This window comes from Delphinapterus leucas, chromosome 19 (assembly GCF_059928025.1).
Source record: "Delphinapterus leucas isolate spDelLeu-1000000601 "Yukka" chromosome 19, BTC_Dleu_Yukka2, whole genome shotgun sequence".
In the NCBI taxonomy this organism is placed as follows: domain Eukaryota; kingdom Metazoa; phylum Chordata; class Mammalia; order Artiodactyla; family Monodontidae; genus Delphinapterus; species Delphinapterus leucas.
The window spans coordinates 43322548-43341565 of NC_143147.1; the positions used below are offsets into that span (position 1 = coordinate 43322548).

Sequence of the window (19018 nt, forward strand, 5' to 3'; positions counted from 1 at the left end):
GATATTCTAGGAGTCTGGCCAAACGTTCATTTGGTAACAATTTTCAAAGCTTTTATTCTACCTAGTGTTATACTAGGTATTGTCCAGAAAGGAATACCTCTCTAATTCCTATCTTCTACAGAATTCATCAGAATCTAACCCTGTACTGACCTGACCACAGAATAATAACATTAACCTAATACATGGACATTGAGTTTGTATATTCAAGCCTATTTATGTATAATAAAATAAAGAGATTCCATCTTCTTTTTCCTTACAGGCTTTCTGTATTCTGCCACACCAGGGGCGGATATGTGCTTTGCTCGACAACATAACACTTCTGACAATAACAACCAGTGTTTACTAGGAACCAGTGGGAATATTTTGTTGCACCTCAATCCTCAGAAACCAGGGGCTATTGATAACCAGCCACTAGTAACTCAAGAACCAATAAAGGTAAGTAATTTGACATCTCTTTCAAGTTGCTAATAAATTTCATTCTACAGATTTTAGCACATAGAAAATGTCTGTGATTCATTTTATTAACCTGTTGTAGATGGAAATGTTTCTGTGAGAATATTTCATGACGTAGTACTTGTGTAGAAGCAGTTTAGTGATCCTTAGAACTGTTTTTCTTACTTAGGACAGCTACTGTAAAAATGTAGTTTCATGTGTATGTGAATTTTCTTTTTCAAAATATTTTTTACTGTTGGAAAGAAGTCTGTGAAAACTTTTATTATTTCCAAATGTTCCAGTGACTTTTTTCAAATGATTTGCCTTGAGTTTCATTTCTTAGTTTATTTTGAAAGTTCAAAATAAAAATCTTTTAGAAAATTCATTTTTTTCTAGTGACATGAAACTGAGTAGTGATGCGTTTATTCTTCTGTGTCTAGGTTTTGTTAAAACACAAGAGACTGCAATTTTAAAAATCAAAATTTGGGGGAATTCCCTGGCAGTCCAGTGGTTAGGACTGCACACTTTCACTGCCGTGGGCCCGGGTTCCATCCCTGGTCTGGGAACTAAGATCCTGAAAGCTGCAAGGTGCAGCCAAAAAAAAAAAAAAAATCAACATTTACATTCCATTCTTTCTAAGGCTACATCATTAACACTAGAAGGAGGACGATTAAAACGAACCCCACAGCTGATTCATGGAAGAGATTATGAAATGGTTCCAGAACCTGTATGGAGAGCACTTTATCATTGGTATGGAGCAAACCTGGCCTTACCTAGACCTGTAAGTATAGCCAATATTGCCTTATATAAGGAGCAATTATAGATGGGGTCTTCTATTAATTTTTTATGTGAACCTCACTATCCACAAATTAGTTCTTACCCATGGTAGCAGAGTATTCAGTACCTGTTCAAATTAGCTGAATGAATTTTAGGTTCTTTCATATTCATTCATTCATTTACTCATACATTTATTGAGCACTACATTAGGTACCAACCATACAATGATGTTCCTTTGGGAGTGGGTGACTTATATGGAGTGGAGGAAATAGTCACTGGACTAAATAGAGTCAAGGAATTATGAGGCTAGTCTATTAAATAAGTCATCCACATAAACATAACCATTAAGATAATGCAGAACTCAGACTGGAGCAGAAGTCTGAGAGCCAGTGCCAAAAAGTTCAGTGAATATAGAGGAAGTGGTACAGAGGTTACTTCTAAAACTGTTACTCCCATTAACCACACAGGCATCCAGTTAGGGATTGGATTCATCTTGTAGCTGTTGGTGGATTTTTGTGGTTTGTCTTTTTGAAGGAGGAACATATAAAAGATCACAACGTATAATAAAAAGAATTCAAAGCTAGTGAATTCTGATTGTTGCCATTACTAGAATGAGTCATTTAGAGCATAAGTAAAATGCACTACAGCAATTTAAAGGGCTTGGAGTTTGTAATATCAAAATATTAGTGAGTTAACTATTCAACATTATTTGTTCTGCTTATACAGTAAACAGCAGTACTCATTGCCCTGAATACTCTTCACATTACTGACGCAGTAAAGTACTTTATAAGAAGACTCTTTTACTGTATCAAGAAACACTCTCCCTGTATAATGTCCAAGAACACTTTTATACCAGAAAGGTTTTCCATGGATAAGATATAGTAGCTTAGATCACGTCCAAAAAGAGTAAAAGTCTGCTATATGTCCGTACTCTATAATTTTGATAATGCTTTTGAGTTATTAATAATTATGTTTATTAAAAATTATGTTTAAATCACAATCAGGAATTTAGGGTTTGTGTTTGTTGGCTCCAAAAGGTTTCTACTGTATTTGTCAACAGAACTCCTAGGTAGATACATATAAATATGAATATACATAGATACATTTACATACATATTATATTCTTTATTTATTGGGGGGTGGGATAGTCCTTGAGTTAATCACTTAATTTCTGGTGGGACTTTCCTGCTCTAATATTCTTCTTTTTTTTTTAATAAATTTATTTATTTGTTTGTTTATTTATGGCTGCATTGGGTCTTCGTTGCTGGGCACGGGCTTTCTTTAGTTGCAGGGAGCAGGAGCTACTCTTCTTTGTGGTGCAGTGGCTTCTCTTGTTGCGGAACACGGGCTCTAGGCATGCGGGCTTCAGTAGTTGCAGGGTGTGGGCCCAGTAGTTGTAGCTCATGGGCTGTAGAGCACAGGCTCAATAGTTGTGGCACACAGGCTTAGTTGCTGCGAGGCATGTGGGATCTTCCCAGACCAGGGATCGAACCTGTGTCCCCTGCATTGGCAAAGGCGGATCTAATATTCTATGTCTGTAGGAGAATCATTGTGATAATTGTGTTGGATGGATAGGTAGGTAGGTAGGTAGGCAGATAGATAGATAGATAGATAGAGTGAGTGAGTGAGTGAGTGAGTTTGATGTTTTGGAGTCTGCCTGAATTCAGATTACCAGTGTTCTAATCTCTAAACCTTAGTTTCCTCATCTGTAAAATGGTGATAACAATAATATCTACCTCATTAGAGTTGTTCTGATAAGTAAATAATATATATGATTAGCACAGCACCTGATTTATAGTAAATGATCAATAAATTTTGCCTGTTGCTACTATCATCACCATCATCATTATAATTATTAAACAAGTTTTTTTGGAGCCTCACAAAAGATCATGTTTTTTAACATTGATGTCAGATAAATATTAGTTTAAATAAGTAGTAATTTTACTACATGAAAGCTTCAGTTGCTGGCTTGATAATATTTTTTTACCTCTAAATAAGATAAATTTACCTGATTCAGGAAAAATTGCTGTAAAAACATTTAGAATATGGTGTTTCAAGTTAAAGAATACTAAATATATTTGCTACAGCAAGGTTAAAAATGAATACTTTCATCTTCATTTTTACATAAATCATACCATTAAAAAATAGCTTTATTTAATTTGCACATGTACAAGCTCAATGATAACAAATTAAGCAATATAGAAAAAATAAAGAAGAAAATAAAAAGCATACCATATCTACCATATCCTACTACTTAAGAGATAATTACTATTAACATTTTGGTGTTCATCTTTCCAAACATTCCTCTGTGCCTATTCATATACATATACAAATATGTATAGATAATTTAATGAAATTGAATCATATTATACTTGATGTCTTGTGATCTGCTATTTTCAGTCTAAGATAGATGCTATTGATATCTTTCTAGGCTAATAAATTTAGATCTATACCATTATTTTTAATAATTGCGTAGTGTTCCTTAATTTATTACATACACAGGCATATGTACATAAATCACAATTAACCAATCACCACTGATGGACTTTTAGTTTGCTTCTAGATTTTAGTTGTTTAAAGCAATTTTCTGGGACTTCCCTGGCAGTCCAGTGGTTGAGACTCTGTGCTCCCAATGCAGGGGGCACAGGTTCAATCCCTGGTCGGGGAACTAAGATCTTGTGTGCTGCACCACACGACTGAAAAAAAAACAAAAAACAAAAAATAATTTTCTGGTGAATAGTCTCTTTCTAAACATTGTGATGATCTCTTTAAGGTAAATTCCTGTAAATGGAATTGCATCTATTGTTTGCCGGTTATGGTTGAAGTTAATAAGTTCATATACAAGAATAATTAAAATGTAAATAAATATGTATTTATGTATGATTGTGCCTGTATGTATAAGAATTTGTTAATCTGTAATTTGCTCACAAAATCACTTATCTTGGAAAGCAAGCTACAGATTATAAAAATTACTTCTTTGTCATTTCAGATTCTGCCAAAAGTATGGTTTTTATGTAGCCTGACGACTGTAGATGCAGAATTATTGATCTTTCCCAAAATCACAGTTAAACTGAAATCATAAGAGAATTTTACTGTTGGCTTTGCAGCTATCAGTGACTCTCTAGAAGTGGACAGACTTTGTTTTCCTCCAGTGTCAGGGAGAGCTCCTTTTACTGCTTTAAATAGGAGTTGAAAAAGCTCCTAAGTGGAGCTTTCCTAGTACCATACTATAGCATATCAGAACATGTAGAATAATTTTAAGAAATAGTCCTAAAGGTTTGGTTTGTAGCATTGTTTTTATCTGGCTCTTTACTGCCCCCTCTTGATATTAAAAAATGCTCTGTTGCAGAATATATTGGTTACTAAGGCAAAAGGAAATGAAACAAAGCCCAATCACTTGAGACTATTAAAGATTCTGTAAGATTTTATGTTTTAAAGAGTTTGAGTGTTGACCCTGCTATCCTTTTGGAATGCTAAATTGATAAGGTGCTACTCTTAAAACTCTTAAAGCACTACTTTGGTAATATGTTTTCCTGTGTTTTGGGACTAGCAAGCAAGTTATTAGAGAGATTACTGAAAAATCCTGTTTCAACCGTGTGACTTCCAGTTTTGTACATCCAATTTAGTTTTTTTAATCATAGACAAAAAATATATGAACAGTCCAGTTACATAAAACACATAGATAGTAAATTTTTACCTGGAAACATTTTTGTTCTCACTACAAATACAAGAAATAAAATTTTAAGCAAATTTATAATATTCTTTATATGTATTAAAGAAATGGGGTTTGTTTTTTAATTTTATTTATTATTTATTTTTGGTTGCATTGAGTCTTGGTTGCTGCACACGGGCTTTCTCTGGTTGTGGCAAGCAGGGGCTACTCTTTGTTGCAGTGCATGGGCTTCTCATTGTAGTGGCTTCTCTTGTTGCAGCGCATGGGCTCTAGGTGCGTGGGCTTCAGTAGTTGTGGCACGTGGGTTCAGTTGTTGTGGCTTGCAGGCTCCATAGTTGTGGCACACGGGCTTAGTTGCTCCACGGCATGTGGGATCTTCCTGGACCAGGGCTCGAACCTGTGTCCCCTGCATTGGCAGGCAGGTTCTTAACCACTGCACCACCAGGGAAGCCCAGAAATGGGGTATCTTTAAATGATGTCCAGTGATAAGTTTTTGTGAAAGTAATACATTCATACATTTCCGGGAATATTGCTACATTTTGGGTGGCACTATGACTTATGTAGTTAATGACATGAATACTTTCGTACTTTTTTATTAACTCCATTCCTAAGAATTTGTCCTTTAAAATACCATCATTTATATGTATGAAATATGTAAAAGTGAAAAGAGTTATGGTGTGAGAGTGCTAGAATTGTAGATAATATTTAAGATTTTTTTCCCCTTAATTTTGATGTTACTTGCTTTTAAATGAAAGGGGAGAAAATACCCACCAGGAATCCTAATCCTGGAAAATGGATTAAGGTGCAGGAGGCTGAGGGTCTTTAAACCCATGTAATTTAAACCTGTGAATTTCTATAATCTAACTGAAATATAGGCAGTGAACCTATTGAACATTTTAGTTTAAAAATAAATCTAAGAAATTAGGTAAAAAATGGCAAGTTTTGGGCTTCCCTGGTGACGCAGTGGTTGAGAGTCCGCCTGCCGATGCAGGGAACATGGGTTCGTGCCCCGGTCCGGGAAGATCCCACATGCCGCAGAGCGGCTGGGCCCGTGAGCCATGGCCGCTGAGCCTGCGCGTCCGGAGCCTGTGCTCCGCAACGGGAGAGGCCACAACAGTGAGAGGCCCGCGTACCGCAAAAAAAAAAAAACAAAAAAAAAGGCAAGTTTTGTTTCTTTTATAGTGATCACTTTATGTCTTTTAAAACAATAGGTAATCAAGAATAGCAAGACAGAAATCCCAGAGCTGGAATTATTTCCTCGCTATCTTCTCTTCCTGAGACAGCAGCCTGCCACTCGGACACAGCAGTCTAACATCTGGGTGAATATGGGTATGATGAGCCTGAGAATGTTTCCTCAGCATTTACCAAGAGGTAACTTAAGAATGCAGCAAGAATACCATGCATTTCCTTAAAAAAATAGAAACCAATTTGCTCATAGCCTGGTGCCACTGTACTAATACACATTTTCATCTGTTTTCATACAGAATCAGTAAATCACTTGTGGGGCTTAGATCTACGGTCATGCGCAAGAACTAGATAGGGTAGAGGCAAAATCTCAGCAGCAAACTGAGAAGTGTTTTTCCCTTTTTTGGCTTGTAAACATACAAAGATAATACATAGAAGTAAATTTTATTTATTTTGTTTCTTTGAGAACAAGACATTGTAAATTATGTGCTGGGCCTAAATTAGAGTCTGCCAGTCAATGACTGGTCTTTTCAACTCCACTCAAATTTCTAAGCAGTAATTTCTTTGGCAATATCATCTTTTTTTGTTTGTTTTTTGGTTTTTTTTAACAAAACATGATACATTTCTCATACTAGGTCCAAGGAGCCTTTATAACAGACAGATAATACAAAGGAAAAGATACATTTTTGAAAATGAAATTGACACATTTTCTTTCAAAAACATCAAGCCTATCAAAATGACATATAAGTTCTCATTTTAATGTAATACATGCAAAAAGTTCCCTTTTGATTTCTCTGTGAGGTTAAATTTTATTTTATTTTTCTAACATCTTTATTGGAGTATAATTGCTTTACAATGGTGTGTTACTTTCTGCTTTCTAACAAAGTGAATCAGCTATACATATACATATCCCCATATCTCCTCCCTCTTGCGTCTCACTCTCACCGTCCCTATCCCACCCCTCTAGGTGGTCACAAAGCACCAAGCTGATCTATGAGGTTAAATTTTATTGATGGCCTGGACTTGCTCAATGCTTTTGCCTTGCAAATATTTGAAATAGTTCTTCTTCAGCAAAAATAATGAGTTCGTCCATTTACACAAAGTCCCACACTGTGTTAACAATGCCAGAATGATGTTATAATTAATATAACTTAATATGAAAGAACTACCTTTGAACCCAAACCAACCCTATAAAGTGTCATCCCTCCTTTGAAATGTAATAGAGTAGTTTTATATCTTCATTAAAGGTTGTATTCAGATAATATATGGAGATTCTTACACATACTGTTTGGTAAGAATTATAGCAAAGCAGTGGCCTCTGCCTAACCAAACTTTGTCTTGGAACACGTTAAAATCAAGGAACAGTGAAATAAGAATCTCTCTGAAACACTCTTGATTTAATTTTCCATTGAATAATAATAGTATTTGCCTTGCTCCCATGTTACCCTTAGTACATATCTTTTTCAATTCTCTTTGAAAGATAACATGAGAGGCAAGATGTGTTGTTGCGCTTTTAGTAAGTATTCTTTGTAACTCTTGTGCTGATCCTAGATTTTTGCTGCTTCTGTAAATTCCACTAGATTTGTTGGTGCTATTCAAAAGCACGAAATTATGTATAATAAGTGGCTGCCTGCTTAATGAGCTATGCTACAAAAACTGTCTAGAATTCAAATAAATTTCTTATGTGGCTTAAGGACAATAGAAGTTGACTTGGACACTGCACTTGCAAATGCTTCTGAATCCTAGAACTGGGTAGTTATTATACTCCAAATTTGTTCTTAATTTGAAATTTGTTTCTTACTAATTAGTTGTGAAATCAATCTTAATCACTTTGAAGTTTATAAAAATATGCTTTCTTGCTGTAATCTTATAACTAATCCTCTGATGTGTTTTTGGAGAAATTTGCTCTTTTGTTTTCTTCTAGGGATTATCCTTTGCTTGCTGATAGTAAATGATTTGCCTTGCTAGATGTTTAAAAATTGATCATGGTTGGGTTTGTTCTCCATAACGTGGTTTTCATCTTTCTCATTACTCAATTTATCACAGCTGTTTACTAGGCTCTTCTATTCCTTTTGGAATGACAGGTATACAAACCTTGCCACAGTTAACAATGACTTAATTGTAGCCTTTTCAACAGATAAGAAGTCATTGTTAGATGATTTTTCAGCTTATTTTAGGTGAGTTAATTCTTGGAAGCTCTGAAAAAGTGGATGATGCCAGTACTTTTCTCCTCTGTTTAGTAGGTAAAGACTCAAAGCACATTTAATGGGAGGAAAAAAGCTAAGTCACCATTGAATGGATGGAAAACTACCTCGAGTGTATAATTGTACCCTTCATGGATTATATTGATATGTTAAGTGTATTTTAGTTTTGGGTTGCTCAGCAAACTATAACCTCCCATAGGCAGAGATGACCATTTTAAGCTACAGCTTTTGTCTAGATTTTTGGCTGAGTAGTTACCCAGGGTTTAGCAGATTGTTTTAGCAACCTGTTTTTGATTTCCATAATCTCTTGTCAGTTTATTACCCTTTTCTTTTGAAGTATGTGGTTAGACTTGATATATTCTTCCTTCAGTATTCACTCTTTCCTCTTATTGCCTCTTTTTGTTTCCACCTTGAGCCCTTCAAGAATTCAAGGTCATGTCTGCTTTTCTCTTTTCAGGTGGGCAGGCCATATGATTCCCCCCTTACTACCTTTCAATAGGGCAATTTTTTTGTCATGGGAAGTTTCTTGGCTTCACTTTAAAGCTTTGTTTGGCCAAGTAACATCTATGCCTACTTAGAATTCTAAGTACAAGTAACAATTCTTGTGTAATTGTACCAGTGTGCTAGGTAACTGGGCTACTTAATGAGAGTGATGTGATTAGTAACTCAAAGACAGTTTATTTTAAGAAAGTAGATCAGGTAAATCCAATTATCTATCTGTGGAATTCAAATCCAGCCCCATTTTCTCTTCCCCATTCTTACACTGAGTTTTGATTTTGCTATTGAGTGTGACTCAGCTGAGGGCAGCCTAGATACGGATGCCCGTTGATATTTGCCAGTCTTCTTGGGATCCAGATACTGCCAATTATTTGGGCCTCTAATTTTGTTGTTCTTCCTTTCAAAGTTAAGGCTTACTCTAAGACACTTAGTTCTCCTATCTTCATTTTAAAACTTTCTCTTAAAGCGTCTTAATTTATAAAATTATTAAATCTGTAGCTCTCATTTCTCATCATGTCCAAAAATAGTATGGTCCCCATTGCTGAGAGGGGTGCTTTTTTTTTTTTTTTTTTTTTACATCTGTGTTTTTCCTTACTGTGACTACTGTGACCATAGGAAATGTACCTTCTCCGAATGCACCATTAAAGCGGGTCTTAGCCTATACAGGCTGTTTTAGTCGAATGCAGACCATCAAGGAAATTCATGAATATCTATCTCAGAGGCTGCGCATCAAAGAGGAGGATATGCGCCTGTGGCTATACAACAGTGAGGTAAGAGACATATTGGAGTCAAGGAAAGTCCTGATTAAGTGTTAAATCCATGTTTCATAAGTATGGGTTATTTTTATCTACACTAATTGTTCTGAAAGCCATGTCTTGGAATCACAGTGGAAACTTCAACTTTTAAATTACTGGATGCATACATGTAGATATTTGTCATCTGAAACCCATAATAACAGTCATGGACAGTACCATCTTGTAAAGATTATTATTATAAAGTAACAGCAAATATCATTTTTTAACAAATAGTTTATTTTTGATTTGTCTTAAAGTAACTTATATAGATGTTAAAAAAATTCAAACAATACAAAAGTATGTAGTGAAAATTCTTCCTTTCCATCCTCTGACCCCTATCTTCCATTCTCCTCAGAGGCAGTGCTGTTAATTGCTTATATATTCTTCCTAACACATGCAATATATTTCCATTAATACTCTGAAATTGGATCATAAGTAGTTTTAACCAGTTCTTTATTCCCTAGTTCCTTCTTTCTTACATCCTCCTTTGGTCACTATTGAGAGGTGACCAGTTGTATAATAAGTTAAGAGCAGAGGTCCTGGAGCTACACTGCCACGGATTAAATCTTGACCCTCACACCTGTTGGTTGAATAACCAAGGGCAAGTCCCTTGACTCTGTGTCACAGTTTTCTCATGAGTAAATGGGGAAAATAATAGTATTTCCCTTAGGATAGTTGTAAGAATTAAATGAATTAATTTTCTGAGCACTTTAGACAGGGTGAGCATCAACAAGAATGTATAATTCTATTGCATGACATTTGGTTTTACATTTTCAGTTCCTAGTAAATAATCAAGTTCCATCTTGACCACAAGCACATTTACTGAATTTCATACTAGATACTAAAAAAAACTTCTTTTCTATAAGCTGTTCAGAAAATCTAAATCTCAATGAATTTTGGTTTGATGTGTGATGAGTCTTTTCTGGTCTCCCCCAAATCCTATGTAACTTTTTTAGAGACATAAAGTATGTGTTTACAAAGTATACATTGTCTTTCCCTCATTTTGCCACCAAAATTATAAGCATTTCTGAATAACTATAATATGCTAAATATCTGTCACGAGTTATGTAACTACAAGGATGTTTTTAATTGTCATTCATTTTTATTTCCGTATTTGTTTCATGTTTAGTAATTAAATTAACAAAACATTTCCTCCTCCATATACAGAATTACCTCACTCTTCTGGATGATGAGGATCATAGATTGGAATATTTGAAAATCCAGGATGAGCAGCACTTGGTAATTGAAGGTACAAGATGGAAGCATGCATTTGTATTAGATTTTTAGGGGAAGAATTTAAAGATTGAATTACTCACTGATAATCGATTTTATAGTTTTTCCAACTGGTATTTGATCACTATATTCTATATAGTAAAGAAAACCCATTAAACCCTTATGTAATCCTACTGTAATGTAATACTATTTATATTGCTTTAAGAGAAAAACATGTCTACATTCATTGGCTGGAAAGGGTGGAAACAGTGGGTAAAAACAAGTGAATTCAGTTATAAGTTTATAGCTCCTTAAAATTTTCAAGCTGCCTCTTTGTCAGGAGACTTTCTTGCAGCAGTTAGTGGTACAGGCTTTTCATTAGTCAACAGTAGTCATTCACCAACATAAGCATAGATTTACACACTGGCATGCACACATCATTGAAAACTTAGTGTGTCTTTTCTCATCAAGATTCATGAAACAGGGCTTCCCTGGTGGCGCAGTGGTTGAGAGTCCGCCTGCCGATGCAGGGGACACGGGGAAAAAAAAAAAAAAGATTCATGAAACATTCCTAGCTGCCTTTGTATTAAAATGAATAGATTACTCTGGCAGTTGTCACAATTTAAGAAAGCATTGTAATAGTTCCAATGTATTAAGTTTAAGAACTTTAATTCCTTCTATAGATGGTTGAGTATAATTTTACTTCAGGTATGTAATTTAGAGATTAGCTTACTAATTAATTCTAACCAATAAAGTCTCCAGTGTAAAGAATTGGAATGGTTTCAGAGGCAATTACTAAAATTAACTTGATTTTTTTTTTCAGTTTCTGATTTAGAAATAAGAACTTTTTTTTTTAACAGAAGCAATTTAGTGGGTGTGATTTGAATAGATAAGAAATTAACACATTGCTGTCTCTGTTTTTCCAGTTCGCAACAAAGATATGAGTTGGCCTGAAGAAATGTCCTTTATAGCAAACAGTAGTAAAATAGATAGACACAAGGGTAAGTCTACAGTGTATTATTTTTAAACAATCTTAAAATTATTCTTTTATTTTTCCTTCTCTCAGCTATTGAAGTGTTAACAACTTGTAGCTTTCTAGCTCAAAAGCGATTAGGCCCCCTCTTATTTTTCTTTTTCCTGAAGCATCAAATTTCTTTCTAACCATGCAATTAAGTAATTTATATATTTTGAAATACATAATTCTAGGAGAGAATTGTTTGAACTCTAAAAAACGATCATAACAATTAAAGAGAATCACTGCTGCTTCTAGATTACAAATGAGCATAGATTATCATGATTGCCGATGATGCTCCATTAAAAAGCCTCTACTTAGCATTGCAAGACCCAATAGAGGAATATTAACTCCATTTAATTGATTAGAAGAGTTATAAAAATCATTGCATTGAATACAAATAACTGTTTGGTCATGACATCTTGCTACAGCTAGGCTTCCGTTCTCATGTTGTTTGTTCCAGTTCCGACAGAAAAGGGGGCCACAGGTCTGAGTAACCTGGGAAACACATGCTTCATGAACTCAAGCATCCAGTGTGTTAGTAACACACAGCCACTGACACAGTATTTTATCTCAGGGAGACATCTTTATGAACTCAACAGGTAATCTTCCTTGAGTCATTGGCTCTTAACTTTTATAACTTTGCTATGAACGCAATATTACCTAAATCTCCTCTCTCTTCACCCTGGGGGAGAAAAGTCTTAATCTTATTTGCCCTATTAAGCGTGAAGTAAGGACCAAATGCTACTTCTCTTATTTTGAAAAGATATTTTGATGTGAGGAAACAGACTCTAGGCATTTCTGTGTCCACATGATTGTGATTTATAAGAATCTTTGGCAACGAATTTTCCTCTCAAACTTCTAGGACAAATCCCATTGGTATGAAGGGGCATATGGCTAAATGCTATGGGGATTTAGTACAGGAACTTTGGAGTGGAACTCAGAAGAATGTTGCCCCATTAAAGCTTCGGGTAAGCATGTTAAAATAATATAAAGGTATTTAAGTCCTAAGCAGTTATTTAAGTAATTATTTTTCTCTACATATTATTTATATTTAGTTTTAGTGTAATGTTTTTGGGTCCTTCACAAGGCGTAAACTGGATGTCAGATACTTTTACTTCTTCACATATATGCAAAATACTACTATAGACATACTGGGTAGAAAAAGATCAAAAGTATAGTCTAAATTGGGATGTCATTCATTTTACTAATTTATCAGGTGTTTTACTTGTATATACAGTAAGCCTTGCTTTCTTAATCCTTCACTATTAGCAGTATTCTAACTGCAAGGCAGACCTGAGTCTAATTAATGATACTCAATACATTTTTAACATTACTAAGATAATTACTTCTATCTGTAGAATTTTAAAAAGGAGCAGAAAGAAAGAATGTAATTTAATGGATACAAATTTGACATTAATATCATATGCAGTGAATTCTAGTTGATGTTAGGATTACCAGCCACTGTAATAATTATGTATTAACTCGTTTAGTCTTCTAAATGGCCCTACAGTATAAAGCAACATTATTATCCACATTTTATGGCTCAGGAAACTAAGACTCATAGCAGTCAAATAGCTTGTCCAAGGTTGCAAGCTAGTTACTAAGTCCTCACAGTTGAACATGAGGCTATTCTGCCTCTAATAATAAAAGCTAGGATACAACAAGACCAGAAAAGCTAACTGTAAAAGAAAACATTATAAAAGGGAATCTTCCAATGTGAGCAAATGCTATTTTAATATTTCCATCTTGTATCTTAAATAGCTATGTACCTTAAGAACTGTTTGCTTATATGATGCTAAACCAGGACATAGGATTGGCCATAATACTTTTTGGGGGCTGGGGGAGGGAGCATCATTTGAGATTAAGATTAGAAAGATTTCATGATTATCCAAAATATGTTTGCTGAAATAGAGACAGACTAAATACTATACTATGTATCTTCTTCTAATGCCTCTGATAGAATTATGGGCATGTTCATTCTAAACTTTATGAGATAGCAAATAATGAGTTTGATTCCTCTTATATTTATAGTGGACCATAGCAAAATATGCTCCCAGGTTTAATGGGTTCCAGCAACAAGACTCCCAAGAACTTCTGGCTTTTCTCTTGGATGGTCTTCATGAAGATCTCAACCGAGTCCATGAGAAGCCATATGTGGAACTAAAGGACAGTGATGGCCGACCAGACTGGGAAGTAGCTGCAGAGGTTTGTCAGTTTTGAGTTTCTAATGTAAGCAATAGATAAAATATTCTGACCACAAATACGTGTTGCACAACTTAATGCTAACTAAACTATTCTGCGGTCAGAATTTTACTGCGAAAATGAAGGAATTTACATTTCTCTGCTTATTTCTTGAGCAATAATCCTAAAACAAAGCATCTTTAATGAAAATAGAAAAGTGTTTCCTCTTCAATGTAAATTTGGGGGAGAGGATGTAGGAATAATCATTCAGTAGAAATTTAGGAGTCCCCATAATTGCTAAAGTAATGTATACAGTGACCAATAGGCATATTTTATCCGCTTTTTAATGGACAAAGAACTCATCATTGTTACCATGGTAAGAAGAAAGAAAAAAATAGGGTTTTCCATCTGAATTTAAATACGTTATAGATTGAGCAGAAAGAATCACATTCTATTCTGGACCGCCAGGGAAGTCCCGATGGTGGTATTTTTAAAGAAGGGAAATATGTAAGCCCAAAGCTGCCTATACAGAGTGATCTGGCTATGTCACTACAGTCTAGATTTACCCCAGTGAGTGCTGCTGCTACACTTGGCAGCTCTTCTGTGTTACCACTGTTGCCAGAATTCTTGAAGTATTTTATGTATTTCTCTACTATCTCAGTAGACAATATATTTTAAATTACATACCTGACTTGTAAATTTGTAGGCATAAAGCTTTTATTTTTTAAGGATTATATTCTTGACATTTAGATCTAATATATTTAACCATTTTCTTTGAATTTGGGGAGATAAAAAATTTCTCTAATCATTTTTCTTGCTAGGCCTGGGACAACCATCTGAGGAGAAATAGATCAATAGTTGTGGATTTGTTCCATGGGCAGCTAAGGTCCCAAGTCAAATGCAAGACATGTGGGCATATAAGTGTCCGATTTGACCCTTTCAATTTTTTGTCTTTGCCACTACCGATGGACAGTTATATGCACTTAGAAATAACAGGTGGGTCACAAAGTTATGAAAAATTATTTAATTCCATTGTCTTTTACCTTATTCAAGCAGCCTGAATTTGTAAGTATAGTCATTTGTGTATAATGCGTTCTCATAAAGATTGGTAGTCAGCATGTTATAATTTTTTTTTTAATTTTATTGGTGTTAGTTGGTTTACAGTGTTGTGAGCATGTTACAATTTAACAGTCTAATTTCAGGCATGATTTGAGGTTTGAAAGACTTGGAATATGGGTCCATTTTTGTGCCCATTGAGTCTTCTGTCAGTTTCAAATGTGCCAGGAACTCTCTTTAAAATCTTGCAAAGCCACTCACACTTCTGTATCAGATGAATATTCAAAAAATAATGATTTTACTTAAGATTATCTTTAAGCACCATCTGTCGTAGTGTTTACATATAAAATTAAAATTCTAGACTGAAATGTTTGCTATTTCCAAGTCTCTCTCTCACACACACACAGACACACACAGTGTAAAGCTTTCAATGAAACCTGAATTTTACGGGTAAAAAAATCTTTTCTCTTTACTAGTTATTACGTTGGATGGTACTACCCCTGTACGGTATGGACTAAGACTGAATATGGATGAAAAGTACACAGGTTTAAAAAAACAGCTGAGCGATCTCTGTGGACTTAAATCAGAACAAATCCTTCTTGCAGAAGTACATGGTTCCAACATAAAGGTGATATTAGCTGTTCTTTTTAGGAAACTCTTGATTCCATCCTTCAAAGATCACAGTTTTCTCAATTAATTATTGTGTCAAATGACCAAGGGAGATAATAAAACACAACAAAAACTGGAAAAAAATTTGTGAAGCTTTTCGTTCTGGAAGAAACTTAAAAGAGTTGTCTACCAGGGGCTTCCCTGGTGGCGCAGTGGTTGAGTCTGCATGCCGATGCAGGGGATGCGGGTTCGTGTCCCGGTCCGGGAGGATCCCACATGCCGCGGAGCGGCTGGGCCTATGAGCCATGGCCGCTGAGCCTGCGCGTCCGGAGCCTGTGCTCCACAGCGGGAGAGGCCACAACAGTGAGAGGCCCGCATACCGCAAAAAAAAAAAAGAGTTGTCTACCAGAATAAAAGAGTAATAATGACGGTGGTATTTTTATTATTATTATTTTTTTGGCCACATTGCATGGCATGCAGGATCTTAGTTCCCCTACAAGGGATCGAACCCGTGTCCCCTGCAGTGGAAGCACAGAGTCTTAACCATTGGACCACCAGGGAAGTCCCAATGGTGGTATTTTTAAAGAAGGGAAATATGTAAGCCCAAAGCTACCTATATGGAGTGATCTAGCTGTGTCACTACAGTCTAGATTTACCCCCAGTGACTGCTGCTGCTACACCTAACAGCTCTTCTGTATTACCACTATTGCTAGAATTCTTAACGTATTTTATATATGTACAAATGTGTTCTTTTAGTACTTATTTATGAATATATATACCTGGCCTTTCAACACACTAAGAAATTAAAGAGTAAAGACAAAGTGACACAAATCACTTCTTCTTGCATACCAGCTGGAGAAACAAGAAATTTAATAAATATATTGCCTACCCTAAATTGAGCTCCTACCACTGGTATTATTTATATTCACCTTCGGGGTTTCTGAACAAACTCCCACCTCTTTGACATTTTTTTTCATATGTAATGCGGAGGTGAGATCTCTCTGGGGATTTTGGGTTTAGATTCTTGAAATGACGGACAAAACTTAAGAAGTCAATTATGCACATCATACTGCCCTCCTATGAAAGGGGATAATGGTTTTGTCAGGAAGGTTAGTTTTCACTTAGTTTATCAAGCTTTCATTTATAGTTATTTTAGAAAAATTATTCGGGCATCTTATTTGTTTTACTGATAAAAGGATCTAAGACATTTGCTTCAGATATATCAGAGAGATGATTCTCCATTTTATCTGAAACATCTCCCCCTTCTCATCTCGCCTCTTTTCCTATAGAATTTCCCTCAGGACAACCAGAAAGTACGACTCTCAGTGAGTGGATTTTTGTGTGCATTTGAAATTCCCGTCCCTGGATCTCCAATTTCAGCTTCTAGTCCAGTACAGACAGGTAAGATAGAACTAGAGCTCCTTCTCATGATTTTAGCTTTGAATAACAGTCTAAGGGTTGTCCTCCTTTTTAGGCTTTTGTTTAGGCTAAAAATATTAGAGCAAAAGAATTTTGGAGCCTGAAGGAAACCTTGGTGATCATTTATCTCAAATCCTCATTTTATAGGTGAGGAACCTAAAATTCAGAGAACCTAAGTTAGATAGGTAGTTATTAGCTAAATCTACCACTGGAATTCAGATGTCCTTTAACTCTTTTATCTAATATTAACATGGTAACAGATGGTATGAGAGAAATGTACTATCAGAAAACAAAATAATAAATTTGACTAAAAAGGAATCTGTTTATCTAATATTGCCTGTGATTTAATATGGTCATCCAATGAGTCTTTTTGGCCATTAGTGGGGTTTTTCTCCTCTTTATACTGTTGGCAGTTAGATTCGTTCCCCAACTATAACATGCTTCAGAGAGAATGAGGCTCCTCTCATTGGCACTCAGTAGATAGTACTGATGGTTGGGTTGGTGGATGATTTAACATTGCTTTTTGGTTATCATCACTGTCCAATAGAACTCTCTGCAATGAGGAAAACTTCCTGTAATCTTTGCCATCCAATAGAGTTATCTACTAGTCACATGGACTGTTTAGCACTTGAAATGTGGCTAGTCAAAGGGAGGAAATGCACTTTTAATTTAATTTTAATTTAAAAAGCAGCGACTTTCATCAGTTGTAACAAATGTTTCACTCTGGTGGGGCAGGTTGCTACTGGGGGAGGCTGTGCTGGGTGGGGGCAGGCAGCAGGTGGGAAATCTCTACCTTGCTCTTTATTTTACTGAGTCTAAAACTGCCCTAAAAAATAGTCTTTTTTAAAAGTTAAACAATTTTTTAAAAACCCATCATCTGGCTTGGGACTACCATCTTAGAACATTTCTAGAAGAATGGAGAAATTAATTTTTAGAGGAGAGGAAAAAGAAAAGCAGTAGAACTGTTTTTGTGCCACAACACGGTGATAATAAAGATTGTTGGAAAAATTCTACTTACTCTTTCTATCAGTTACTCATGCTTTGTCATTTAGTCAGAAGTGTGAGTTATCGAGGTAAAATCTGAAGTTAAAATCTTCCAGTTAATCTAGAATTATCATTTGACCTATGATTCCTCCCTGTCCTCTGTTAAAAGAGACTGTCAGTGGTCTGGGTCCCAGCGATATTTGAGAAAAGAGCAAAGATAAACGTACCACAGACTTGTGATGCTATACTTATCTTTGAATTTGTAGATTTCTCCTCTTCCCCATCTACAAATGGAATGTTCACCCTAACCAGCAATGGGGACCTGCCTCGATCCATATTCATCCCCAATGGAATGCCAAACACTGTTGTGCCATGTGGAACTGAGAAAAACTTCACAAATGGAATGGTGAATGGTCATATGCCATCTCTTCCTGACAGTTCCTTTACAAGCTACATCATTGCAGTCCACCGAAAAATGGTTAGTTTAATGTTAGGCAAGTTACTGCTGGTCTTGCCAGTGTTATTTATGAAACAGCCATTTTCTGTCTTTGCAGCATCTTCAGTGTGTGCACTTTCAATGTGTTATGTTCCAAGTGATTGCAGCCAGGATTTAATATCACACATGACGGCCTACGTATGAAATGACATACCTCACTCATGTATCAAGCAGCAACAGGAGAGCTGGTGCATCTGAATATAGTACTACTGTCTTTAAAAAGTTTGTGGCTCCTATATGTTCATGTAGCCATGTACATCTTCTCTGCCATATAAGTGTAGATGCCTTTGGAGAAGGTTTTGTTTGTTTGTTTTGGAGGGAGAAACAAGAAGATTCTTGGGCAAGACAAGTTGTTTCCTAGGACTGCTGTAACAAATTACCACAAACTTGGTGGCTTAAAACAACAGAAATGAATTCTTTCACAGCTCTGAAGGCCAGAAGTCTGAAATCAAGGCATCAACAGGGTTGTGCCCCCTCCATAGG

The 19018-nt window shown here is 35.7% G+C and overlaps 1 protein-coding gene across 3 annotated transcripts in view; it reads left to right on the forward strand.

Annotated features, from left to right (window-relative positions):
- The window catches only part of USP32 (ubiquitin specific peptidase 32), a 205304-nt gene that overhangs the window by 163293 nt on the left and 22993 nt on the right, over window positions 1-19018 (forward strand). For 2 of the 3 annotated variants that reach the window (XM_022552654.3, XM_089900979.1), the window contains exons 14-26: window positions 260-435; window positions 1073-1213; window positions 6094-6253; window positions 9385-9539; window positions 10731-10812; window positions 11702-11776; window positions 12251-12389; window positions 12653-12758; window positions 13822-13995; window positions 14793-14967; window positions 15504-15655; window positions 16926-17037; window positions 18306-18517. In XM_022552654.3, coding sequence (XP_022408362.2) covers window positions 260-435; window positions 1073-1213; window positions 6094-6253; window positions 9385-9539; window positions 10731-10812; window positions 11702-11776; window positions 12251-12389; window positions 12653-12758; window positions 13822-13995; window positions 14793-14967; window positions 15504-15655; window positions 16926-17037; window positions 18306-18517 — 1859 coding nt within the window. The remainder of the gene's footprint in view (window positions 1-259; window positions 436-1072; window positions 1214-6093; window positions 6254-9384; window positions 9540-10730; window positions 10813-11701; window positions 11777-12250; window positions 12390-12652; window positions 12759-13821; window positions 13996-14792; window positions 14968-15503; window positions 15656-16925; window positions 17038-18305; window positions 18518-19018) is intronic. The other variant, XM_022552655.2, reaches the window with a different exon arrangement.